The 23,169-nt window shown below is 63.0% G+C and overlaps 1 protein-coding gene across 9 annotated transcripts in view; it reads right to left on the minus strand.

Annotated features, from left to right (window-relative positions):
- Positions 1-4,347: 4,347 nt before the first annotated feature.
- The window catches only part of FBRSL1 (fibrosin like 1), a 79,046-nt gene continuing 60,224 nt past the window's right edge, over positions 4,348-23,169 (minus strand). Inside the window, exons 6-21 of one of the 9 annotated variants that reach the window (XR_006293819.1) lie at positions 17,947-17,992; positions 15,095-15,416; positions 14,796-15,016; positions 14,025-14,093; positions 13,640-13,854; positions 12,819-12,869; positions 12,534-12,629; positions 11,928-11,996; positions 11,735-11,764; positions 11,458-11,529; positions 10,412-10,544; positions 8,298-8,375; positions 8,011-8,094; positions 7,550-7,754; positions 5,440-6,654; positions 4,348-5,349 (exon numbers count right to left, since the gene is read on the minus strand). Coding sequence is in view for 8 of the 9 variants with exons in the window: in XM_043557241.1 (XP_043413176.1) it covers positions 5,688-6,654; positions 7,550-7,754; positions 8,011-8,094; positions 8,298-8,375; positions 10,412-10,544; positions 11,458-11,529; positions 11,735-11,764; positions 11,928-11,996; positions 12,534-12,629; positions 12,819-12,869; positions 13,640-13,854; positions 14,025-14,093; positions 14,796-15,016; positions 15,095-15,416; positions 17,947-17,992 (2,658 nt within the window). In the remaining variant the exon portion in view is untranslated. Of the gene's footprint in view, positions 6,655-7,549; positions 7,755-8,010; positions 8,095-8,297; positions 8,376-10,411; positions 10,545-11,457; positions 11,530-11,734; positions 11,765-11,927; positions 11,997-12,533; positions 12,630-12,818; positions 12,870-13,639; positions 13,855-13,929; positions 14,094-14,795; positions 15,017-15,094; positions 15,417-17,946; positions 17,993-23,169 lie in introns of all 9 variants that reach the window. The other 8 variants (XM_043557242.1, XM_043557243.1, XM_043557241.1 and 5 more) reach the window with 8 other exon arrangements.

The raw sequence follows: 23,169 nt of genomic DNA on the forward strand, positions 1-23,169 counted from the left end.
GCGTCCGCTCTGGACCAGCTTGATATGACGTGGTGGGGGGCCCGGACGCTCCGGACACGGGGTGTCACATCAGGAAAGAGAAGGGAACCAGAGCTCAGCAGAACCTCCTGGTCCTGCGGGACCCCCACCGGCCCTCACCAGTGACCCCCCTCCCTCTGCAGCCCGGACTCCTGACGGAGCAGAGGGGACGCTGGGCGGTGAACACGGGGTGACGACAGAGGAGCCTAGGACCAGGGCCTGACCCCCAGGAGACTGGTTCCTGTCGAAACCAGGGCCAGTGCCCGGCCGCACTCGCCCTGCCCTGCTCTCGGCTCTCGGCCTCCTGGGCTTTCGCCAGAGCACATGGCAAGCAGGGGGGCGTCCCCGCGTGTCAAGGCCAGGCCAGGGGAGAACAGCACAGACAGGCTGGCCGCCAGTGTCGGGGGCAAAAGTACGCAGTCCTCAGAAAGGTTGCCAAACAGGCATCGTGTTAAGTAGCCATGTCGACACGGGAGAACTGAGTCCCAGTTTCCCCCTCTGGATTCAGAGACGTGGAGTAACTTGTTTGCTTAAAGTGGTCACGTGCACAACTTTTAAAACCATTTCTTTTTTTTTTTTTAACGTTTATTTATTTTTGAGACAGAGACAGAGCATGAACGGGGGAGGGTCAGAGAGAGAGGGAGACACAGAATCCGAAGCAGCTCCAGGCTCCGAGCTGTCAGCACAGAGCCCGACGCGGGGCTCGAACCCACGGACCTGAGCCGAAGTCGGACGCTCAACCGACTGAGCCACCCAGGCGCCCCTTAAAACCATTTCTAAAGTAAGAGTGCCTGAATCAAGGCAGTGACGTGGTGCCCGAGTGCACCCGAGGTCACTGTGACCGGTGTGGGTCATTTCATAAAAACGTGGACCAGTGAATCCAAGATGGACCGCGTTAGAAGGCCCACGTGTGGGGTCTCAGGTGCTCCCAGACTGAAGGAGGAATGTGCTCCGGCCCCGGACGTCAAAAATGCCGTGAGGCTACACGCCCGTGACTGATTTAAGCCTTTAAAAGGAAGCCAAAAGCAAAGAAAAGCTGGTAATTGGGTATCAAGCTCCAGCCACATCTGAACAGCGAATACCACCCTTGACCGTGGAGCTGGTCCCCGGCGAGGGACAGGAAGGTCACTGCCCGCTGCCAGTGCTGTCCCGGAGGCCCCGGCTCACACGGCAGCACGGCGAGCACAGCGAGAAGCAGGCGCGGGGCTGTCCCTGTCCGAAGGTGACCTCTTCCCGGGAAGTAAGGAACCAGTAGGAGGGTTAGTAAACAGGAAAGGTCAGGAGAGGTCAGCTGTGCCGCCCCGATGGAAACCCCAGCCACGGGGGCTCCTGACGGCCAAGGTCACTTCCCGGCCACGCTGTACGCCCAACGTGGCTCAGCCAACACTGGGCTGTGCTCCCCTCGCCCAGAGCGGCCACCCTTACGGCCCTGGCTGCAGAGGCGGGGGACCCATGCCGGTGGCTCGGTACCTACTTCCAACGGCAGATGCACTGACGGGGGTGAGTCCTGCCCGTGGCTGCGAAGGGCCAGGAGTACCGTGCACCCAAAGGAATGGGGAGCTAGTGCTGATCCGCCACAGCAAGGTGTACCACAAACATATGTGGCCAGGAGCGGTTCGGTGCAATCGTGAAAGCCAGTGCAAACCCACAACTTTATTAGAAGCCTAAAGAACACAGGACTACGCGTGGCAAGAAGCTGCAAAACTTGGGGATCTAAAACCTTTACCAAACAACAGAAAAGGAAACCCAGATAAATTAGTGAGTTGCGTGGTGGCTTGGGAGGAATCGATATTTAAAGATGTCTGTTCTCCCCCCAAATTAATCTACGAATCCAGTGCTATTCCAAAATAAAGTTCACAGGGAAAAAAACGAACAAAACCCCGAGAAGCTAACCCTAGAGTTCACGCGGAGAAGGGCCAGCAAGGAGGATGAAGTGCTCGCGGCACGCAGGTTCCCCCAAGACCGTCCGGGCCAGAGCGCTCCTGCACCTGCCATGCAGACCTCATCCAGGGTCTCCCCCCCGCTGCCCTCCCGACCTGCGGCCTTTTTGTCGGTTTACGGCCTTTCTCCCACCTGAGTTTTCCTCTAGTAGCTTCCAAAGAAAAGGCACGGGAATAAACACCGTGTCTGACGATGCCTTTGTTCTTGACTGGCATTTGGCTGGGGTGTTCTTCCTACCACTTCTTTTAAATGCCCCAAGTCGTTAGGCCTTTTTTCCTGAACATTCTAAGAGTCGGGGATGGGCATCCCGGGAAAGCCTCCGTCTCATTTTTCCTCAATTTTTCAACTCACTGTCTTCCTGTTTTACCTTCTCGGAGAGTTTACAAATTTTATAAACTCTTTTAACTCTTAGAGTGTTTATCTGAAAACCTTTATTTTTATTTTAAACACACTTCCTAGGGAGCGATGCTCCAGTGTGGACCCTGGGTCCCTGGAGTCTGGTGCTGCATTACAGAGGACAGTCCCTTGTGGGTCACTCAAAGGATTACGGCCTTTGGTGGGGAGTGCTCCCCAGGAGGTGCCCACCAGAGTGCTCCCAATGGGATCTTCATCAGAGTGCTCGCCAGGAAGTACCCGCCACAGTGCTCCCAGGGGGATGCTTCACCAGAGTGTTCCCAGGAGGTACCCACCACAGTGCTCCCAGGAAGTACCCACCCCAGTGCTCCCAGGGGGTGCTTCATCAGAGTGCTCGCCAGGAAGTACCCGCCACAGTGCTCCCAGGGGGATGCTTCACCAGAGTGTTCCCAGGAGGTACCCACCACAGTGCTCCCAGGGGGTGCTTCATCAGAGTGCTCCCAGGAAGTACCTACCAGTGCTCCAGGGGGATGCCTCACCAGAGTGCTCCCCAAGAGGTGCCCACCAGAGTGCTCCCAATGGGATGCTTCACCAGTGTTCCCAGGAGGTACCCACCACAGTAATCCCAGGGGGATGCTTCACCAGAATGTTCCCAGGAGGTACCCACCACAGTGCTCCTGGGGGGTGCTTCATCAGAGTGCTCCCAGGGGGATGCTTCACCAGACACCAGAGTGTTCTCAGGAGGTATCCACCACAGTGCTCCCAGGAAGTACCCACCCCAGTGCTCCCAGGGGGATGCTTCACCAGAGTGTTCCCAGGAGGTACCCACCACAGTGCTCCCAGGGGGATGCTTCACCAGAGTGCTCCCGGAGTGTACCCACCACAATGCTCCCGGGGGGTGCTTCAATCAGAATGCTCCCAGGAAGTACCCACCACAATGCTCCCAGGGGGATGCTTCACCAGAGTGCTCCCGGAGTGTATCCACCACAGTGCTCCCTAGGGAGCAGAACCTCACTATGGATTTTGCTCCATCATGAGTCACCCTCCTCAAGGGTAACACACCATTAGAGAAAGTGACCCCTTGACGATGTCATCCCTCAGGGCTGTCACATCCTGCCCCGGTGCAGATACCAACTCTCTCCCACGGGTGCCATTCCACCAGGGGACCTTACCTCGGACGGGGTGAGCACCGGGCTACTCCCCTCACCCTACGGTTCAGCGCAGACTGTGTTTTGGCTTCTCACGCAAATGCTGCATTTACGTGCCGTCCCTGGACCCGCAGGTGGTCCTAGTCAAGGGAAGAGCCTGAAACGCATCTCCGCTCAGACCCACCCATGAGTACGTCCCCAGAGCCCTGGGGGCCGGCGGGCCGGCCGCCCTGTGCATCTTCTCACTGCGCTGCTCGGCCTTGGCGGCGGTGTGGTTTAGCCCGGGCCGCTGGGCACAGCGGGCTCCGTGCGAGGCACCCCCGACTCTCCATGGCGGGGGTGGGGGTGGGGGCGCCTCTTAGGCTCAGGGCACTTCAGGTCATGGCTGCTCACCTAACAGGCAAATCCACTCAGGGGGCTCCGTCGGGGCCCCCACTTCTGGACCATGGACAGAGCAGGGGAAATGGCCCCCTGCCCTTCTCCCCCAGGGGGTGGAGGTGGCCAGTTCTGCCTCTGCCCCCTCCCTCCCTGAGCCCTCATCTCTCCACAGAAGGGTCACCCGGCTCTGAATGGTGCTGGGGCAGCGGGAACAAGGCCGGCCCTCCTCGGAGGTGAGCCGCCACCCGGTGTGCAGAGAAGACTGAGCAGGCAGAAGGGGCGGGACGGGACAAGGGACAGGTCCCAGGCAAAGGCCGGGAGGGCATCCCGCAGCAGGAGCGGCCCCGGGGGAGCCAGTCCGGGTGAAGCCGGAGATGGGAAGGTCTAGAAGCCCAGGAGGCGCTCCGCCCCTAGGCAGGGGTGACCGGCAACCCTGGGGCTCCGCCCAACGCACCCGGCAAAGACCCCCTACCTTCTCCAATGCCACACAAAACACCCAACCACCTCGTGATCGAAATCAAGACTGTATTTATCTTCATTGATTGACACGAGAACTGAATGTTTAAAGCAACCACAGTCCACAGTGGAAACGGGTTGAAAGCACAGAACGGAGCAAATAGCTGCGGACGTCGAACCGACAAGGCTCCAAAGTGCGGCGGACACGCGTGTGGCCGCCGGGGAACAGAAAAGGGCGCTGAGGGCAGGGCGAGGCGGCGTTCGAGAGGTTATGAAAGCAAACCCGAAAGCAAAAGGAAATCGTGCCAAGGCCTCGGTCGGGGCAGGGCCACGCTGAGAAACGTTTGCTGACGGCCTTTGCACAGGAGAGAAAACACCGGTTACCGTTTCGTTTTGTGACGGACCTTTACTCTTCACTCCTAAAAGTCTGCTTGTCAGGTACAGGTTCCAAAAACGCTGCGCAAACGAAACCAGGATCCACAGAAGTGTCCTGCGGCCAGAGCCGGCCAGTCCCAGGGAGGGCAGGGCCCCGGGGCTGGGGACTGGGGAGGCCGGCGTGGCCGCTCCGAGCCTCGTTCCCCGGACGGCGGCCCAGCCCCACCTCAGAGCGCTTGCATAGTTGAAGGGTCGGTGCTGCAGTTAAACTTGCGCGCGTTTCCAACCGACAGCGAGGGGTTTTTTTTTGTGACCGTGTTAAACAAATAACCAGAGAGGTTTCTAGAAACTTTTTATAAAGTCTACCCAGGTTAAGAATTTAATAACGCCATATATTTATATTAACAGACTATTTACATATTTCATTTTTTTTAAAAACCGAAAAAAAATCCTCTTACGCTTCTGCATAATAAGGCAAAAAAAGTTTTGTACATTATTATTATTATTATTTTAATATATATCTGTAACTCCGGTTCCCAGTACCAGGGGAGGGCCAGGGCCGGCCCTGAGTGGGGGGCCTCACAGTGCGCTGGACAAAATGACCGTGTTTTCTCCATAAATAAGACAAGATCCTGGGGCTCTAGAGAGGGGTCTGAGGCCTTTACATTGCAAATCCGAACTGAAGGTAAAAAAGCAAAAGCTTCTTGTTTTAAGTGTCTAAAGAGCACAAAATTGAAAAAAATACAAATCTATTAAAAACGCTTCTCACCTGTGGGAAAAGATGTACAAACTCGAATTCTCTTCCAGTGGCCTAACCTCAAGCTGGGAAAACGAAAGATCACCCCCAGCAAGGCTGTGGACGAAACTCCCCGACTCCGCGGGCTTCGAGCGGAAAGCGAATGTCACCCCAGGACTGACGGCGCTGTGCTTAGGTTCTAGAAACGTCCACGTAGAAAAGTTTACAGCAGTGCATTTGTGGGAGGCTCTCTGTACAGGCGGCGCGGGGTCCCGCGGGGACTACCGCGCCTCCACCTCCTGGGGGTTGCGGGACGGGGAGTAGTCGCGCGCCTCGGGCCCGTGGCCCCCCAGCGGCGTAGTCCTGCTCCGCGGCGGCGGCCCCGGGGGCGTGGGGGGCCCGCCCGCGGCCACCAGCGGGGGCGGCGCGCCGAGCGCGGCGGCGGCGGCGGGCGGGGTCCGCGCCAGGAGCCCGTTGTGCAGCGCGGTGGCGGCGGCGGGCCCGAGGCGCGGGTAGTGCAGGGCGCCCAGCGCGGGCAGCAGCGCGGCGCCGTCGGGCAGGTGCGGGGCGGCGCCCAGGTGCGCGGCCCGCGCGCGCTCCAGCTCCTCGCGGCGCGCCTCCCGCAGGCGCTCGGGGCTGTAGTCGTGCGGCTCGCGGTCGCGGTAGGGGCGCTCGGGGGGCTCGAACAGGGCGGTGGGGGCCGGGGCGGGGGCGGCGGCGGCGGCGGCGGCGGGCAGGGCGCGCCGGGGCAGCTCCAGGCCGCGGTAGGCGTCGCGCAGGGGCTCCCACGCGAAGCCCAGGCGCTCGCGGCCCGCGGGGCCGGGGCCGAGCTGCAGGGGCGCGGGGGCGGCGCGCGGGCGCTCGGGCGCGGGGTGCGGGCCGGCCCCGGGGGGCTCGGGCGCGTCGCCGTCTTCCCTGCGTTCCTCCTTGACTTTCACGTCGCCCTGGGGCCGCTCGGCCGGCGCCTCGGGCGGCTTCCCCGGCTCTCGGCCCAGGAGGCCGGCCAGGCGCAGGCTGTCGCCCAGGGCCGCCTTGCTGTAGGGAGACGGCGGGCGCGCGGCCGGCTTGGCGCCGTCCTCCCTGGCCGGTGAGCGGCTCTCCTTGACGCGGGGCTCGGCCTCGCGCTCGGCAGGGACCCCGGGCCGGCACGGCTCGCCCTGGCCGCGGAGCAGGAAGCTGCTGACCGGGTAGCCCACGGGAGCTGCGGGCGAGGCCCGGCTCAGCAGGCGCGTCTTCTCCAGGAGGTCCCTGGGAGTGAGGAGACAAGACACCTCACTCAGGCTCCGCCCAGGAGGCGCTTTCAAGCTGTTTGCTCCCAAGTTCCCACCCTCTAGGACCTCAAGATCCCTGGGGCTGAGTGTGTGGGGGTGGGAGGTCCCTTCAGCACCCTGTCAACACATGGTAACAAACCCACACCCTCACGAAGGGCTCCCAACACCCCACGCCTCCCTCCCCTCCATAAACTGCTGGGAAGCCAGCTTTGCAGAGCTCTTCCCGCATACCCAGGCCGCTAGGCCCGCAGGTGGACCCTCAGTGAGGAAGTGGGGCCCAACCAAAGTCACTGGAAGGGTAGGACCCTGGAGTCCCGTCTTGGCCATGGCTGACCATAGTTCTGCTTCACGAGGCCGAGTCCGGGGACAGGGAAGAGGTCATGGATCTCAGGACTGGTGTATGAACTGTGGCCTTGGCTGGGGACGCTTCTCTGCTCTTGTCCCCTCGGCCAGCCGGCCACAGCTCAAAAACCCTCAGATTCCAGACTCTGCTGCTGACTCTGGACTAGGACTCCCGCCTCCTCCCCTGCCCCAGCCTAGTCCTGCTGCCCAGGGGCATCCTCCCGGCCAGAGGATTCCCCCATGGGTGCTCCTCCCAGACCTGGCCCCCACCTGGAAGATGCAGGTGGTTCCGTGGTCCTGCCAACCCGAGCTCCCTGCAGAGGGCCTACTGTGGTCAACAAGCCAAGTGTCCCGGCTGCTCCTTCCAGGGGTGGACCCTCCCCCCTCTGGACGGCCCCTGCCCACATCCTGCCCCATCTGGGGCTCTCCCCTGGCCTTGCCCAGCCCTGAGGGTGCAGCGAGGGGGGTCATCAGGGCAGAGCCCTGCAAAGCCGGCAGGAGGCCACAGGAGCCGGCTGGGTGCCACTCACCGCTCCCGCTCCTCCCTGCCCTTGTCTGGCTCCCGGTCGTGGTTGGTCAGGGCTGAGACCCGATCGGGGTCCACAGGCTTAGGCCATGGGGGCGGTGTGGGGAAGGAGGGAGGCGCCCGGTGCAGCCGGTTCCAGGCCTCGTGGGGGCTGGGCAGGCCGTGCAGTGCGGAGCTCTCCTTGGGGGCGAAGATGCCGCTGCCCTGAGCTGGAGGGGGGCGGGGTATGAGGCCGGGATAGCACTGCACCTCTGCCCAAGGAGCCCCATCCCTGCCCAGGGCACCCCGTGGAACCTCAGGGCTGCTGGGGGGGGGGGGGGAGCACTCCATTCCCACGTGCTGAAGGTGTACTCCAGGGGGCAGCCAGAGGGGACCAGTCAGCCAGGGGTCAGGGTGTGGCCCAAACCCACGAGGAGCTCCGGCGTGCACGCAAGTGAATGGGAAGCAAGCACGGGGGTCACTCACTCAGTGCGTGGCTCCCCAGGCCTCCGAAGGCGTTGCTGCCCAGGCTCCCCAGGCCCCCGAAGGTGCCTGACCTGCCGAACGGGTCTGTGGGGACAGCGGGGCTCAGGCTTCTGCGTGGCTCATGCCAGAGCTCCCATGTGACTCATGTGCACCAGGGCCTGTGCTGTGACTCCAGCAACTGCTACCTATACAATCTGAGGATCACCTCCCCACCCACCGACATCCCCTGCCCCAGCCCTGAGGTCTGCAAAGACCCAGGCCGACTTCAGGGACCCGAGAGCACCTACCTGTCAGGTGACCAGAGGTCAGGAAGCTGCCGGGATGGGCCGAGGGTCCAAATGGGTTGGTGGTGGGGTGGGCTGCACCTGTGGGGCAGGGTGGTGGAAGCCTGATGTACCGGGGCCTGTTTGTGGCTCGTTCCCAAGGCGGGGCCACCCCAGCTTCCTCTGGGGATGTCCACACCTCCCACTGGAAGCACGCCGAAGGGGGCGGGTGGCGGTGGAGCCCCTGGGGAAAGGGGCACAGAGGGCCTTCAAGGCTGCCCCTGAAAACGCAGACGGGAACCTCCAACTAGAAGCTAACGTGTCATCGTAGCCACGCGAGTGTCCTGGTGCACAGCGGCCGGTGTCACGGCTGAAGACAGCAGCTCCTTCCGTGGGGTCCCCCACCACAGCCCACAGGTGTCTGCTCTGCCACTCATCCGTGGCCCTGCCCTGGCTCTCCTGAGACCCCCTGACCCCACCCCAAGGGCAGCAAGTGGGGCGCGGGCCCCGAGAAGGGGCACTGGGTCAAGGGGCCCGGCCTTGCCGCTAGGGTGGGACACACGGCCTCTTTCTCGAGGGTGGGTTTCCGGCGAAGACCAGTGATGAGGCCACCGGTCTCTCCGGCGTCCCCCGTCTTGGGAGACCCCCACAGGGGAGTGTTTATGTTTTTGCTGGGCTGCCGCAGGCACGGAGCTCCCCCACCAGAAAGCTAAACCCAGTCCTGAATGACCCCCGGGCCAAAGAAATCAAACAGGAAATCAGGAACCGAGAAGTGGCTGGCCCAGGGCTAACGAAGACGAACACCAGCGTGGGGGTGAACCGTCGCCTGCAAAGAGCACAGGCAGTGAGAAAAGACCGCCAAGTCAACGGGCAGGCTTCCAGCTCATGCTGTTTGGCGGGGGGCGGGCAGAGGCAGAGAGGGAATGCCCCAGCCATAGCCTCCTCGGGACGGCGCCCCTTGTGGGGGGCGTGTCCTGGGCGTGTGGTCGGCACAGCAGGGCTGCGGCGGGGCCGAATGGGGAGCCCAGGCTCCTGAGCACACCCGGCTCGCGTCCCGGGGGCTCCAGGGACTGAAGCCCAGACGGGGTCTGCAGAACGCCAGTGCGTTGGAGCCAGGGGCCGAGACGAGCCACCATGCTTGTGCGGCCAGCCCGGGGGACCCTGCCGCGCCCGTCCACCCAGCCTGCTGACGGGGCCCCCCTCACTGTCCACGCGTGTCCGTGTGACCTGGCTGCGGGTGGAGGTGGGCCTGCGTGAAGACGGGGGTGGGGGGGGTGGGGGGGTGGAGGAGGGTGGTCAGGGCGGGCTCTCTGGACCGGCTGCCCGTCCCTGAGGAGGCACGAGAACCGCGTGGGAGCGCACACAGCCTGGGCCGAGGCAGCCGACCCGGGAAAGGCCTGCTCGTGAGGCCGGGAGCTCGGGTCTCGGGAGGGAGGTTTCTCTCCTTTCTCGGACAGGAGTCCCTCCTGAACCTCGCTCACTCGTGCAGACCCTGGTTCACACGGAGCATTGCCCTCCTGGGAGTGTGGTTTGGGTGTGTGCGGGCCAAGGTGCCCAAAAACACCCTGGGCTCTGGGTCCGTGGGCTCCCCTGTGAAGCACGTGTTGTCCCGGGACCCCACAGGACAGCGAGCCCTGCGCCTGGCTTCCGCTGATCTCGCCCCACATGCCTCTCCCCTTCGCCCACGTGCTGCGTCCCTCCCCTGTGACACGTGCTAGCTGTGGGGGTGACCGCTACTGAGGTGGAAGGGCTCCTCGTGACCTTCGAACCTAGGGGTGCTCCTGGGGCCCCAGCACGGCAGGCCAGTGCAGGGCGGACGCGGGAATTCTCGGGGCAGGGTCCCGCCGTTCTGAGGAAGGCGGTAGCCCTTCCTGAGAGGGAGGTGGGGCTGGGGGAGGGGCAGTCTGGGTGCCGGGAGGACCCCTGGCCCTCCTGGCCTCAGCAGGGATGAGGGAGAGCCCGGGCAAGCGGCAGAGACCGCCGGACGGCAGGGTGGGGCAGACTTGCAGCGTGAGGAAAACAAACGCCGTGGAAGCGTCTAGAGGGGTCCTGCTCCGAGACCGGCCAGAGGGAACAGGCAAAAGCGCCCCTGCCCGCCGGACACCCCCTTTCCTCGTGCTCTGGACGGGGCGCCTTACCCGAGCCGGAGAAGAGGGGCCGGGCCAGCTCCTGCGGGTACTGCAATCCGGCAAACACGCCCGGGGCGGGGGGTCTGCTGGACAAGTCCAGCTTGGCGCCCACCTCCAGCTTGTGGGGCTCCAGCTGCACCTGCTGAAAGGGACAGAGCGTGCGCTGGGCCTGTGGCCTGGTCAGCCCCTGACCACCACCAAGCGTGTGACGCTACCTGGGCACTGGTCCCAGTGAGGCCTCGTGACTCAGCACGGAGCGCGGCCGTGACAATGCGTGCCGGGTGCAGGAGGTGTTTCGCGAACTGCTCTTTGGAAGCTGTGTGTTTTACGCTAAAGCAGATCTCGACTTGGATGTTGCCTTTTCGTTGGAAATACCTTACCTGGGTTAAGATTTTGCAAAGCTGAGCTGAAATGTACCTACGTTGTTTTAAATATGCTTAAAAGCTCCCCGTAACTGAATTTGGCATCACCAGTAACATTTAAATTTATCTAATTTAAACAAACTGAGAAAGCCCGCGCCTCAGCGCTGAAGGCCACACCAGGCACGGGGGCCGGGTGAGCGCTTCCTGGTTCCGCTGTGGTCCCGCAGCCCCTGTGGCCCCGCAGCCCCTGTGGCCCTGCCAGCCTCCGGCTCCCCATCGGGGCAGCGGGGGCACGCTCGGTGTGATGGGGGAGGGAACCCCAGCCCAGGCGAAGGCACCCCCACAGTGCTGCTGCGTGTGGAGGCCGCCCCGCCCCTTCCCCGCCCCTTCCCCGCCCCCAGGGTGACGCCAGGACACCTGCGGAGGGCAGCACCCGCGTCTCGTGGCAAGCCCAAGCCCCTGCCGACTTCTCGTAGCCCCCGGGACGTGATGGTTTTTGAAAGCCGTGCGTGGAGGTGGCGTGTGTGACCAGAGATGTGTGGAGGCGGGGTGGGGACGGGTCCCCCAGCTGGCACCACCCACCCCTCCCTAACCGCAGCCTGGGGTCCTCCTGCGTGGTCCCCAGCCAGACAAGGGCGCAGCAGGGACGCCCTGGCATTCTGCCCGTGGGCAGCAGGGGCAGCTGGCGCTCACCTTCATCTTCTGCTGATGGCGGTAGATCTGCCAGGCGATCTGCACGTGCATGGCACACCACTTGCCGGGTTTCTGTGACGGGGCGGGCCACACACTCAGCTGCACAGCGGGGACCTCTTCACCCTGCCCCCACCCCCACCCCCAGAGTCCTGCCGGCACAGGCACCCCTGTGGCCATGCAGGCGGAACCCAGGATCCTCCCTAGCTGCGAGCCTCCCCGAGACCCCTTCCTCCCAAGGAGGCGTGCACGTCCACGCGGACGCGTGCCACACACTCACCCTGACTGCCGTCCGGTACGGGTCAGACACCTACCGTTGAGAGAGAACAAAGAGTTAGGTCCAGGCTCTGGGGGTGGCCGGGTCCCAGGGCTGGCAGTGGTGGACGGACATGCCCCACAGCAGCCACCGCCTCCCCCAGCGAGGGGCACCGGCTGGGGTGACCGCAGGGAGGGTCGGGCACTGTCGCACCTACCCCGGGGGCTTTCTGGAGGAGGGTGTGAACAGCACTGGCTCGACCCGTTACCTCGATTGGGTTTGAAGTCTGAAGGGAGAGAACGGGGTGTGAGACAGCTGCAGACCCCAGGTGCCCAAGTCCACTTTCCACACTGCCCCCCACCCCCCACCCCACAAGGGGAGGCCTGGGTTCCTACATCCTCAGCCCAAGGGCTTCTGCAAAGGTGGGAAGGGGATCCCGACACAGCCAGGCCTGGGTCGGGGGGCTGAAACAGCCCGGCTTCAGGGAGGGTCAGAGAAGCGAGCCCAGTCCTGCCCGGGGCCTCCTGTGGCACAGACAGCCTCGTAGCGGCCACCCCACACGACCTCACCTCTGCCCCGGTCCTCCTCACCCTGACCTCGAGCATGCCCAGCTGAGGAGTAAGCGTGCATGAAGCATGGCTCCCGCCGTCCCCTGGTGCCCCACCCTGCCGCCGTCTAGACCGGGGGTCCCGCCGCGGGGCTGCACGGACGCATCCCACCCGGAACGCTGGCTCACCCCCACACTAGGGTCGCAGCACGTGACTGCGTGGCGGGGCCTCCCGCTGTGCCCTGAACCCCGTCCCACCCCAGGAGCAGCTGGTACCTTGGGCTGAAAAGCACCCTGTAGGGACCCAAAGGGGCCTGGGTGTGGGAGCAGGGTGGGCAGTCCGGGGATGGCAGAAGAGAAGGATGGGAAAAACTGGAAGAGAAAGACGGGAGCGTTCCGGGGGCCCCGCCAGGAGCACGGACATCCCGGGCGGGGGCTGCGGGCCCGGCCCCTGCACCCGGCTGAAGGTGCCCCGACAAGGCCTCTGGGTAGGCGTGGCTCCACCCTCCACCCGCCCCCTCCAGCCCACGGGCCAGGGCAGCGACCACGAAGGACACTCACGTTGGAATGTCGGAAGTAGGGGCTGTCCAGCTTGGGTGCGTATTTGTCAAACTGGAAGGGAAAGAGGTGGACGTGAGGCCTCCCGAGCCTGCCCACACCCTCCACGGGGCCCAGCACCCGCGCCCCCGTTGGCCAGGCAGTGGCCCGGATGGCTGTCCTGCCTCCTGCAGCTGGTAGTCTGCGGCCAGCTGTCTCCCTGAGGGCATTTCCAACGGCCTTGAACTGGCCTCTTGGGCTCAGGTTCTCAAACTGGGTGGATCTAAGTAAGGGGCCCCTGTTCTAATGGTCCCACTGTGGGAGTTGCAAACTGGCCGGTCTGGACAGTCTGAATCTATTCCTGAAGCCCAGGAGGTGCTGCAGCCATGACGGGTGTCGGGGGGGGGGGGGGGGCAGGGCCAGTGGTCAAGCAGTGAGATGCCCCCAGGCCCCCCGCAAAGCCTGGTGGGGGTAGACTCTGCCCCACACAGCAGCTGGCTCAAGAGAGGAAGCCCCAGGCCCCACGGGAGGGCATCCTGGTTCCCCGGCCCCTCAGCCCTCAGTCTCTGGACCTGCTGCAAACTGAGACTTGCAGACCCTGTGTGGGCACAACTGGCCCCAAGGCCACATCACCTGTGTGGATGTGGGGCACCCGCCCAAGCCCAGGACAGGGAACCTCATGACATGACGTCACCCAGAGGGGGGCCAGAGGGACAGATGGACGGCAAGGGCCGGCGTCGGCCTGCGTGCGTGCGGAGAGCGTCTGCGTGTGCCTGCTGTGTGTCCCGCCGCCCGGGCCGCCCCCGCCCGTCCGCCCGCGCGCGCGCGGGGGGGGGGCTACGCACCGGCGGGGGTGCGGCGGGCTGCAGGAGCGGCGTCGGGGGCAGCCCCGCGGGGAAGGGGGCAAATGTGTGTTGGTGCTGGTGTGTGTGCTGGTGTGTGTGTTGGTGCTGGTGGAACTCCGCCCGCAGCAGAGCCCCCGGGCCCAGGGGGGCGCCGGGCCGCTCAGCGCTCTGGACCAGAAAACGCGCGTTCAGCTCTTGCCTGAGCAGCTCGTGATCTACAAGAGAAAAAGAGAGAGAGACGGAGAGGCACGTCGGCCGCGGGCTCCCGGCGGGGCGAGGCGGATAGTCACCTGGCACTCCCGGTTTCGGCAGGCCAAGCCGTGGTGGCCGCTCGCTAGGTGCGGGCCCCAGGGTGGAGGTAAGAGAGGTGCCTGTGACCAAGTACCAATCAGAATCCCCGAATGAGGCTGGCAATACATGATTGGCTGGCTGAATGAGATCAACAGGCTGGCATCTAAAGGCAAGAAAGAACACCGTGAGCCGCCGGGGGGGCCCCCAGAGCCGGCCACAGGGGAGCCCTGCCCCGCCGCCCCCACCCCTCCCCCACCCCCACCCCCCAGCCCAGCATCCTGGTCCCATTCCAGGGCACAGAGCTGCCCCAGACCTGAGTTGGGCCGCTCAGAATCATAAAAAGAACTTGGAAACAAGACCCATGGGAAAAGAAGTCTTCAATGACCCAAGGTTCGGCCTTGAAGGGGCGCCCTGCCGGAACCAAACGGGGAGAGAGGCTAGACGGCCGCGGGTCACCTGGAGACCCTCCTACTCCAGGACGCGCTCTACACGCCCCCCGCAGACCCTGCCACACGAGGGACGAGCAGGTCCTGGAAGTCTCTATTGGCCGTGGAGCAGCTCCAGGCGCCCCTCCCCTTGACCGGGCCTGGCCGGGGCTCGGGGCAGAGCCGGGGGCTCCGGTGTGGCCGCGTGCACGACCCAGGTGCAGGCAGGACGCCGCGTCTGTACTGGGCGGTGGGGCCCCCTTGGGAAAGGCAGCCTGCGGGGCCCAGAGCCCTGCCATCTGTCCACGGGGTCCTTCAGCAGGTGCGGGGTGGGGCCTCAGGAGACGGCACCCGTTCCCCGGGGCGAGGCCTCCCCACCTGCCCAGAGGCCAGGATCAGAGTGGAGGGGGACAGCGACCCCGGCCCCAGCCAGCACCTACCGGCAGGGTGTCCTGGGATGACCAGGCTGTTGGCCGGCAGCGCCGGGGGCGGGGGCAGTGTCGGGGGGGCGGCGAACATGGCCGCCGCGTGGTGCTGGTGCTGGGCCTGCGAGCGGAGCGCCAAGTGTGAGGTAGACAGGTGGGGGCCCGGCCCGAGAGGCGACAGGGACGCGTGCTTCGCGAGCCCGAGGCTGGCGCTGCTGCTGGCGCTGCTGCTCCTGCTGCGAGGACAGGGCTCAGTGGCGGCGCGCGGGGGGCCGCGCGGCCCCGCCCCCCGGCCCGCCCCCGACCCCGCCCACCTGAGGCTGTGCAGGCCGTTGTGCGCGGCCTGGCCGGGGCCCGCGAAGGCGCCCAGGGGCAGAGGCACGTGCGTCGGGAGCGGGGCGCGGGGCTGCGGGGGCGCTGGCGGCGGCTGCGGGGTGAGGCGGGGCAGGGCGGGGGCTTCCTTCTTGACCGGCGGGCTGGCCGGGGCGTCCGGCGCGGGGCCGGCGGGGGGTGCGGGGCTGCGCACGGCAGGCAGGAAGGGCGGCGGCTCCGCGCTCAGCTCACGGCTGCGCTCCAGGCCTGAGACCTTGGGCGGCGCCCCGGCCTTGGCCTCGGCCTCCTCGCCCAGCGCGGGGCCTGCGGGAGAGAGGGCGGAGTGAGCTGGGCCCACGCGGCGAGGTCCTGCCCTCGCCCCAGCGCGCGGGGCTGGGGCTGCGGCTGCGGAGCTGGGGAGCTGGGGAGCAGGAGGGCTGCCCGCGCAGAGGGCCCGCAGCAATCCCTGCGCGGGCCTCACGACCCCACTTCACGGAAGGGAGACGAAGGGCAGCACAGGATTGGCCCCAGCAGAGCTCCGGCCCCGAACCTGTGCTTCCTGCCTCGGCTGCACCTTCATTTGTTGCCCTTGCGACCGAGCGACACGCATGCTAGTGGCCTTTTTTCTGGAACCACCCGGGTGACCCACAGCCTGAGCCCTCTCTAGGCCCATGACCTGGGGGGAGGAAGCTGCTGCACCCCCCCCCCCCCCAACATCCGCTGTCCCTCATCACCTACCCGGGCAGGTCCACCTGAGTCCGCTCCCTGGGAACCCAGCGTTTGTGCTCAGGTGTGCTCATGACCTTGAACTGCCGCCTACTCACTCCAAACCCTCCTTTCCAGGCAGTGTCTCAGGTTACATGCCCCGGGGGCCCAGTAGGTTAAGAAATACCCTAAGCAGGCTAGGCAGAGGGCATGTGTCCAGGCCAGAGGAGGCTTTGCCTCGAGGGGATGGCAGCCCAGTTTCCCAGGAGTGGAAATCAGGTCGCTGAGTGTGGTCACCCTGTTTGGGCTGCTGGCGGACCTCACGTCCTCCAGGGGCCCATCCCCCCTGCAGCCACATGGCTGTGGGACCCAGGCCAGCAGCAAGACCCGAGGACTCTGCTGGAACTGCTGGGAAGTCTCTTCCCGGCAGAAACAGGCGGCAGCAGGAAATGGCTCCTCCTGCGTCCTCTACAGTGACATCTCCCTCCGGAGCCACCACCTCATCTGTTTGCTCAGGGGCAGAACCAGGGGGAGGCCACCGCCGCTAGCACTGCCATGAGAACGGGGAGGGAGCACTACTGGCTTCAGCCCCATGGGTCACAGCACGGCCTCTGCCCACGCACAACAGCCTGCCGGGGCCGGCCCCTTGCACAGTGAGAGCAGCCACCGAAGAGGCAGGTGTGGGCCATGCAGACTGGTGGCCCCAACCCTCTGGCCCTCCTGGAGCCTCTCCCCTCACTGGGAAAGCATGAGCGACTCTTGATCACCCCTGGTGTGCACCTGCCGAAGCCCCTCAAGGCCTCGACTGGTTTCCTGAGCTCTGCCTGCAGCAGTGAGGGACCTGGCAGCGGGCTGAACTGTGCCAAAAAGCTGTGTCCAAGCTGTAATCCCTACTACCTGTTGATGTGACTGAATTTGGAAAAAGGGTCTTTGCAGATGTCACCAAGCTAAGAATTCTGAGATGACATCAGTCTGGAATAGGGTGGGCTCTAAATCCAGGGATGAGTGCCCTTGTAAGAGAAAAGGAGGTGGCAGCCAGGGAGGTGGGAGGGATACGGCCACAAGCTCAGACACCCCCAGAAGTCGAAGAGGCAGGAAGGAATCTCCGAGTTTTCAGAGTGTGGCCTTGCCAACACCTTCACCTCAGACTTCTGGTCTCCAAACCTGTTGAGAGGGTAAGTGTCTGTCCGTCTTGAGCCGCCCAGTTTGTGATCGTTTGTTGAAAAGGAGACAGTTCTGTGTTACCCCCCGTGTGAAATGCCAGCAGAGTGCCTTTCTCTCCCTGGACCTGTCTGGCATCCCCGACCCTGGATGCTTGGCTGAAATGCTCTGACTCGAGGACGAGCCTTCTCCACTTGAAAGCACGTGGAGGCTGTGCCCTGCTGCGTGGGACCTGTTGCTGAGGACGCCCGTCTGCATGTGCCGCAAAGCCCGTCCTGTGCAGTCACATCTGGATGCAGTCTTCCAAGCAAAAGGGCCCCCTCTCCGTGCTGGGTCCAGTGATCCCCCCTGGGCCACAGCTGGTACTGGCAGGCTGGATTACAAAGGCCCCTCCTGGCCTTGAATGGCTGGATGCTGGGGCGTTCACTCTCCGGAGCAGTGCTGCCCAGGACAGCTTCGGGGCACCATGAAATGCTGTGCACCTGTGCCACCCGCATGGGGGCTACCGGCCAGAGGAAGGGCTGCCGTGCAGGGAATCTAGTCACTTCATGTCAGTGTGAGTCACGTACGCAGTGGTGGCGCTGGTGGCCAGCCTACACTGTGGCAGGGGTGCCTCAGCAGGCCCCAAACCATGACCTGCCAGTTGTCCCCAGAACACCTGACCCCATGAGCCTGGGGGAGGGTCTGGGAACATGCACTACTAACAGTCCCGGGGAAAGGGCAGGAACCCCACTTTGGGAACCACTCTTCCAGGGCTGGCCCTGATCCTGACTTCTGCTTTCCTTGTGGCTTTCGCTGGGGGGCTGTAAATCATAGCACCTAACTCCTGCCTCAGGCTCTGCATCCCCAGAATCCGACCCACAAGAGCGCCTAACCTGGAGCCCACTTTCTTGCCCTGAGGGGCCCACTGCCCCCTCCAATGATGACTTCAGGAGTGTGTCCTGTCCCTTCCTAGAGGCCAGGAGGTGAAGCTAAGGAACGTGCTTACCTTTATCGGCTGCTGGGGCAAAGAGCTTCTCGGAGCCCACAGATGCCTGGAAGACAGAGAGGAGGATCAGAAACTAGAGGGGACTGAGGGCCTGGGGTGAACTAGGCTCTTACCCCTGCCCCCAGGAAACAGGTCTGGGCAGGTTTTGTGCCTGCGAGGGCTGGGAAGAATGTGTCCTCCTGTGCCCACAGCCTCCACATAGGAGGGCGAGTATGCCCAGGCCCAGCTTTGAGCAAGTGGGCACACAGGTCACTCAGCCTGTGAACCAAGGATACCCTGCTCAGCAGAGATGTGGGGGCTCAGGGTGGCCCTGCCAGTGGGGGGCTGGGACCTGGGACTTGGGTGTCTCTTGGCAGTGTTAGACCCAGGAACCCGATGACTCCGCCGGGCCTGGGCCTGGAGGAGGGAGCAGAGCCTGGGACCGAATGGGCCGCGGGACAAAATGCGGTCACAGTGTGGCCCAAGTCACAGGTCTGGGGACCATGGCTGTGACGAGGTATCGGCTGTCCAGGGAGGAGCATTCCACTCCAAGTGGTTTCTGATGGACCCCACCTATGAGCTTCTCCTCCTGGGGAGACACCCACATGCACGCAGGGTTGCAGGATATTGGGGTGAGGACATGGTCCTGTGTGGAGAACTTTGCCACGGCTCATGGGAAGGAGCTCCATTAAGACTGCCCTGACTAGGGGCGCCTGGGTGGCTCAGTCGGTTAAGCGGCCGACTTCGGCCCAGGTCACGATCTTGCGGTCCGTGAGTTCGAGCCCCGTGTCGGGCTCTGTGCTGACAGCTCAGAGCCTGGAGCCTGTTTCGGATTCTGTGTCTCCCTCTCTCTGACCCTCCCCCGTTCATGCCTTGTCTCTCTCTGTCTCAAAAATAAATAAACGCTAAAAAAATTTTTTTTAAAAAAAAGACTGCCCTGACTAGACCTTTTTTTGCTACTTGATTTTTTTTTTACAGATTTTTTTTTTTAAATCACGGATTTATTTATTTTGAGAGAGAGCGAGTGGGGGAGGAGAGAGAGAAAGAATCCCAAACAGGATTCAGCACAGAGCCTGACGTGAGGCTCAAACTCCCGAACTGTGAGGTCGTGACCCGAGCCGAAATCAAGAGTCAGATGCTTAACTGACTGAGCCGCCCAGGCGCCCCTAACGATTTTATTTTTAAGTAATCTCTACACCCAACGTGGGACTCGAATTCACAACCCCGAGATCACCAAGAGTCGCATGCTCTTTCAACCAAGCCAGCCAGGCACCCCACTAGTTGCCTTTTTTAAAAAAAAGCTTCACTGGTGGCGCGTCTGGGTGGCTCAGTTGGTTAAATGTCCGCCTCTTGATCTCATCTCGAGTCTCGATTTCAGAGTTAAAAATTAAAATAAAAACAGCTTCACTGAGCTAAAACTCACGTGCCACACAATTTACCTGTCAGAGGTGACAATTCAGCGGTTTTAGTGTATTCACAGCACCGTCCCCTCGGTGAGGCTTAGGACATTTTCCTCAGCCCAAAAGGAAACCTTGAGGTCTTCAGCCATCGCCCCAACCCGCGTGCCCCCTGGCTGCAGGACCACTGCCTCTCCAGCGTGCCCAGAGGCCCTGGGCCGCACTCCCACCGGCTGCTGTTGGTGGGTGTGGCCGGGCGGTGACACCGGAGGGCACGAGGCCGGCCGCTATGACAACCAGGGAACACCTGGTGCCTCCCTGGTGCCGGGGAGCATGTAGAGAAACCAGGGCCCCCGCACACTGCTGGGGGGAAAAGGAAAAGGTGCAGCCACCGTAGAGGACGGGACAGAGGCTCCTCGGGAGATGGAACACGGAATTAGCACAGGATACCGCGATCCCACTTCTGGATACGCACTCCCCCAAACCGAGAGCAGAGTCTTCACAGCAGCCGACAAACGGCCCGGTGTCCATCAGCAGACGTATGGACACACAGAATGTGGTCCATTTGTGCAACTGGCCCTAAAAAGGCAGGCAGTTCTGACACGTGCAGCAACATGGATGGACCCTGACGACACGATGCTGAGACAGGCCGGTCCAGCACGAACACCGTGGGATCTGCTCAGAGGACGTCAGATCCCGCTTATCCGAGGGGTCAGAGCCGCACGGAGTAACGGGGTTGCCGGGGAGTTAACGTTTAGGAGAGACAGTGTCCGCTTTAAAGGTGACGAGAGTCCTGAGGTGGACGGTGGCGGAGGCCGTGCAGCAGTGTGAATGTGCTTTTAATGCCTCTGAACTGTGCACTTAAAAATGGTGAAGATGCCAAATTTTGTTATGTGTAATAAACACAAAATTTAAAAACCCACTAAGGGAGCTTTCTGGACCGATGAAAACGTTCTCTATCTCACTGTGGTGGTGGAAACATAAACACGTGTATCTGTCAAAGTGCATTAAACTGTACATTTAAGATAGGAGTGCTTTGGGGCACGTGCGGGGCTCAATCAGTTACGCACCCAACTTCAGCTCAGATCACGATCTCACGGTGTGTGGGTTTGAGCCCCGCAACAGGCTCTGTGCCGACAGCTCAGAGCCTGGAGCCTGCTTCGGTTTGTGTCTCCCTCTCTCTGCCCCCTCCCCAACTCGTGCTCTCTCTCTTAAAGAGAAATAAACTTTAAAAAAATTTTTATAACGTTTATTTTTGAGAGAGAGACAGAGCATGAGCAGGGGAGGGGCAGAGAAAGGGGGAGACACAGAATCCGAAGCAGGTTCCAGACTCTGAGCTGTCAGTACAGATCCCGATGCGGGGCTTGAACTCACGGACCGCAAGCCAAAGTTGGACGCTCAGCCGACTGAGCCACCCAGGTGCCCCTCTTTAGTTTTCTTTTTCTTTTGAGAGAGACAGAGTGCAAGTGGGGAAGGGGCAGCCAGAGGGAGAGAAAGGATCCAAGGTTGGCTCTGTGCTGCTGGAGCCCCACACGGGGCCTGACCTCACGAACCGTGAGATCACGACCTGAGCCAAAATCAAGAGTCGGACGCTCAACCGACTGAGCCACCCAGGCGCCCAAAGAGAAATAAACTTTTCAAAAAAATAAGAGCACCTCATGGCAGGTGAATTATGGTGCCGGACAGTCACAAGATGTGGCACTGACCCAAGAATAGGCCCACTGGTGGACAGAACAGAGACAAGAATCCAAAACAGACCCAGGCCCAAGTGGGACCCGGGCCGGACGCTGCTAGTCTGTGGGGAAAGGGCACGTCGTTCAAACGAACGGTGTGTGACGGGAGCTTGCTGCTTGGGAAAAGGGGAAGCCGAGACCCCCGTTTCGCCCCCCGCCCAGACTGATCAGGGATGTAAACGTGAAACACGGAACCACAGATGCAAGATGAAACGTGTCGGCGCGACACTTCACGAGCACACCGGAAGGAGGTTAGCCCTTTCTAATTGTGTCCCGGTACCAGGAAGAAAAGAGAGCGGTGAGTGCAGCCCCCACAACACAGGCTGGCGTGCCAGGATCTGGGCCCCTGCACCAGGATGCCTCACACCATGCACTGTCGTGGAGCTGGCGGTGGTCAGGGAGAAGGCCCCCTGGCAGGTGGGCCCCCAAGGCAGCAGAGTCCCAGACGAGGAAGGTGGGTGCGGCCAGCAGTGCTGGGAAGGGTCCTTCCTGCCTGGCCCGCCAGACCATGGAGGCCGCGTGCGACCTCCTGACCCACTGCCAGCCCGGCAGGACGCGCTGCACTCACGCACGGGGGCACCACAGCCGTGACCTCCTTCCAAGTTTGTTTCCTTGCCAGTGTGCTTTTTCTAGCACATTCTACCTGGTGAGGCGTCCCCATGGGGGTGGGGAGTCCACCAGAGCTGGGGGGGGCTGCAGGGGCAAGATGCTGCGGGCCGTCAGCCCTGGTGGGGAGGGGGCAGTGCAGCCCAGGAGACCAGCGGCGCCGGCCCCCAGCCCACCTGGATCCTGGGACGTCTGCAAAGTGACGACGCCCCGGGACCAGGGCGAGGGCGGCTCACGCCAGGCCGCTTTATGGCAGGTGTGGCCCCACCTCTGCGCGTGCAGGCGTGAGGCCAGGTGCCTGATGCAGGGCCTGCCCAAAGACCCCCATTCGTCCTGAACCTGACCTCACCACGACCCAAGGAGGAGGTCCTGTAGGGCCACACAGCAGTGCTGGAGCGACAGCGTCCCGCTGTGGCCCTTACCGGGGCTTGGGAACATGCTCACAAGCTGATTCCTCACAAAGCTAAGAGCACCTTCTATCATTAAGTCAGCCAGCACAAGTCACTCCCAGACTTCAACACTCGAGCGTCTGCCCCCAAACACACCCTGCAGGGCTGTGGGAGACCTCACCCCGGGCCCCCTCCCTGATCTGGGACCCAACTGGCTGCACCGCCTGCTCTCTTCAGGCTCCAGCGGCGCCCCCTCCGCGGTGCCCAGAGCCAGCACAGGCCGGCTGACCAGGGGTCCCAGCCTGGGGTGGGGGTGGGGGTGGGGGGGTGGAGGAGAGCAAGTTCACTTAAGGCTGCACAGGTTCAGTTCAAGGCCTGGGGCTCGAGTACCCACTCCCAGGGCCAGGAGGTGGCGCACAGGCTCTGGGAAATTCAAGGGGAGCAGAGGCAAGGGGGAGGGGGGAGGGCCTTCCCCACCACTCCCAACCCTGGATGCCAGCCTGGCAGAGGCAGGAAGGGAGGCCACTGTCCTAGGTCCATCCGGTCCCCACACCCCCAACTGCCACAACGGACCCAAGTCAAAGTTTGCTGGGGGAAGTTGAGGGAACTGAGTCCCTGCAGGGATCCTGGGAAGGGGCCTGGACATCTGGCCAGGCACAGCCATGCCCATCTGGGAAGGCTCTAAACAGACATGGCAGGCACGCTGGGCGCTCACAACCTCTGCAGGGCCGTGGCCCAGGTTCCAGCCCCCTTCCCAGGGCAGGCAAACAGGCGCGCGCTCCTGCCGGATCCCACCCAGCACACACTCCCTCCGTTCCTTCCCTTCCAGGAGAAGGGGTCTGGAGCTGGCCAGCTGACCCGAGGCGGGTGGGCAGCCCCCAGAGCCGTGCAAATAACTTCCCAAGGATTATCTACTGGGACGTGACCCAGGCAGCCACATCTTCTCCAAACCTGGCACTGAGCCAGTGTGGGGGTGGAAAGAAGGGGTCACTCAGGGCCACAATACAGGTGGGAGGTCTCCGGGTTGCAGGTTCAGGGTCTCGGCGGAGGGGGCACGCCCGTTAGGGTGAGTGTCAAAACCCGGCACTAACTCCCCCTGGGTGCACAATCCCGGCCGCA

The sequence above is a fragment of the Prionailurus bengalensis genome, chromosome D3 (genome assembly GCF_016509475.1).
Source record: "Prionailurus bengalensis isolate Pbe53 chromosome D3, Fcat_Pben_1.1_paternal_pri, whole genome shotgun sequence".
NCBI classification, from domain to species: Eukaryota; Metazoa; Chordata; class Mammalia; order Carnivora; family Felidae; genus Prionailurus; species Prionailurus bengalensis.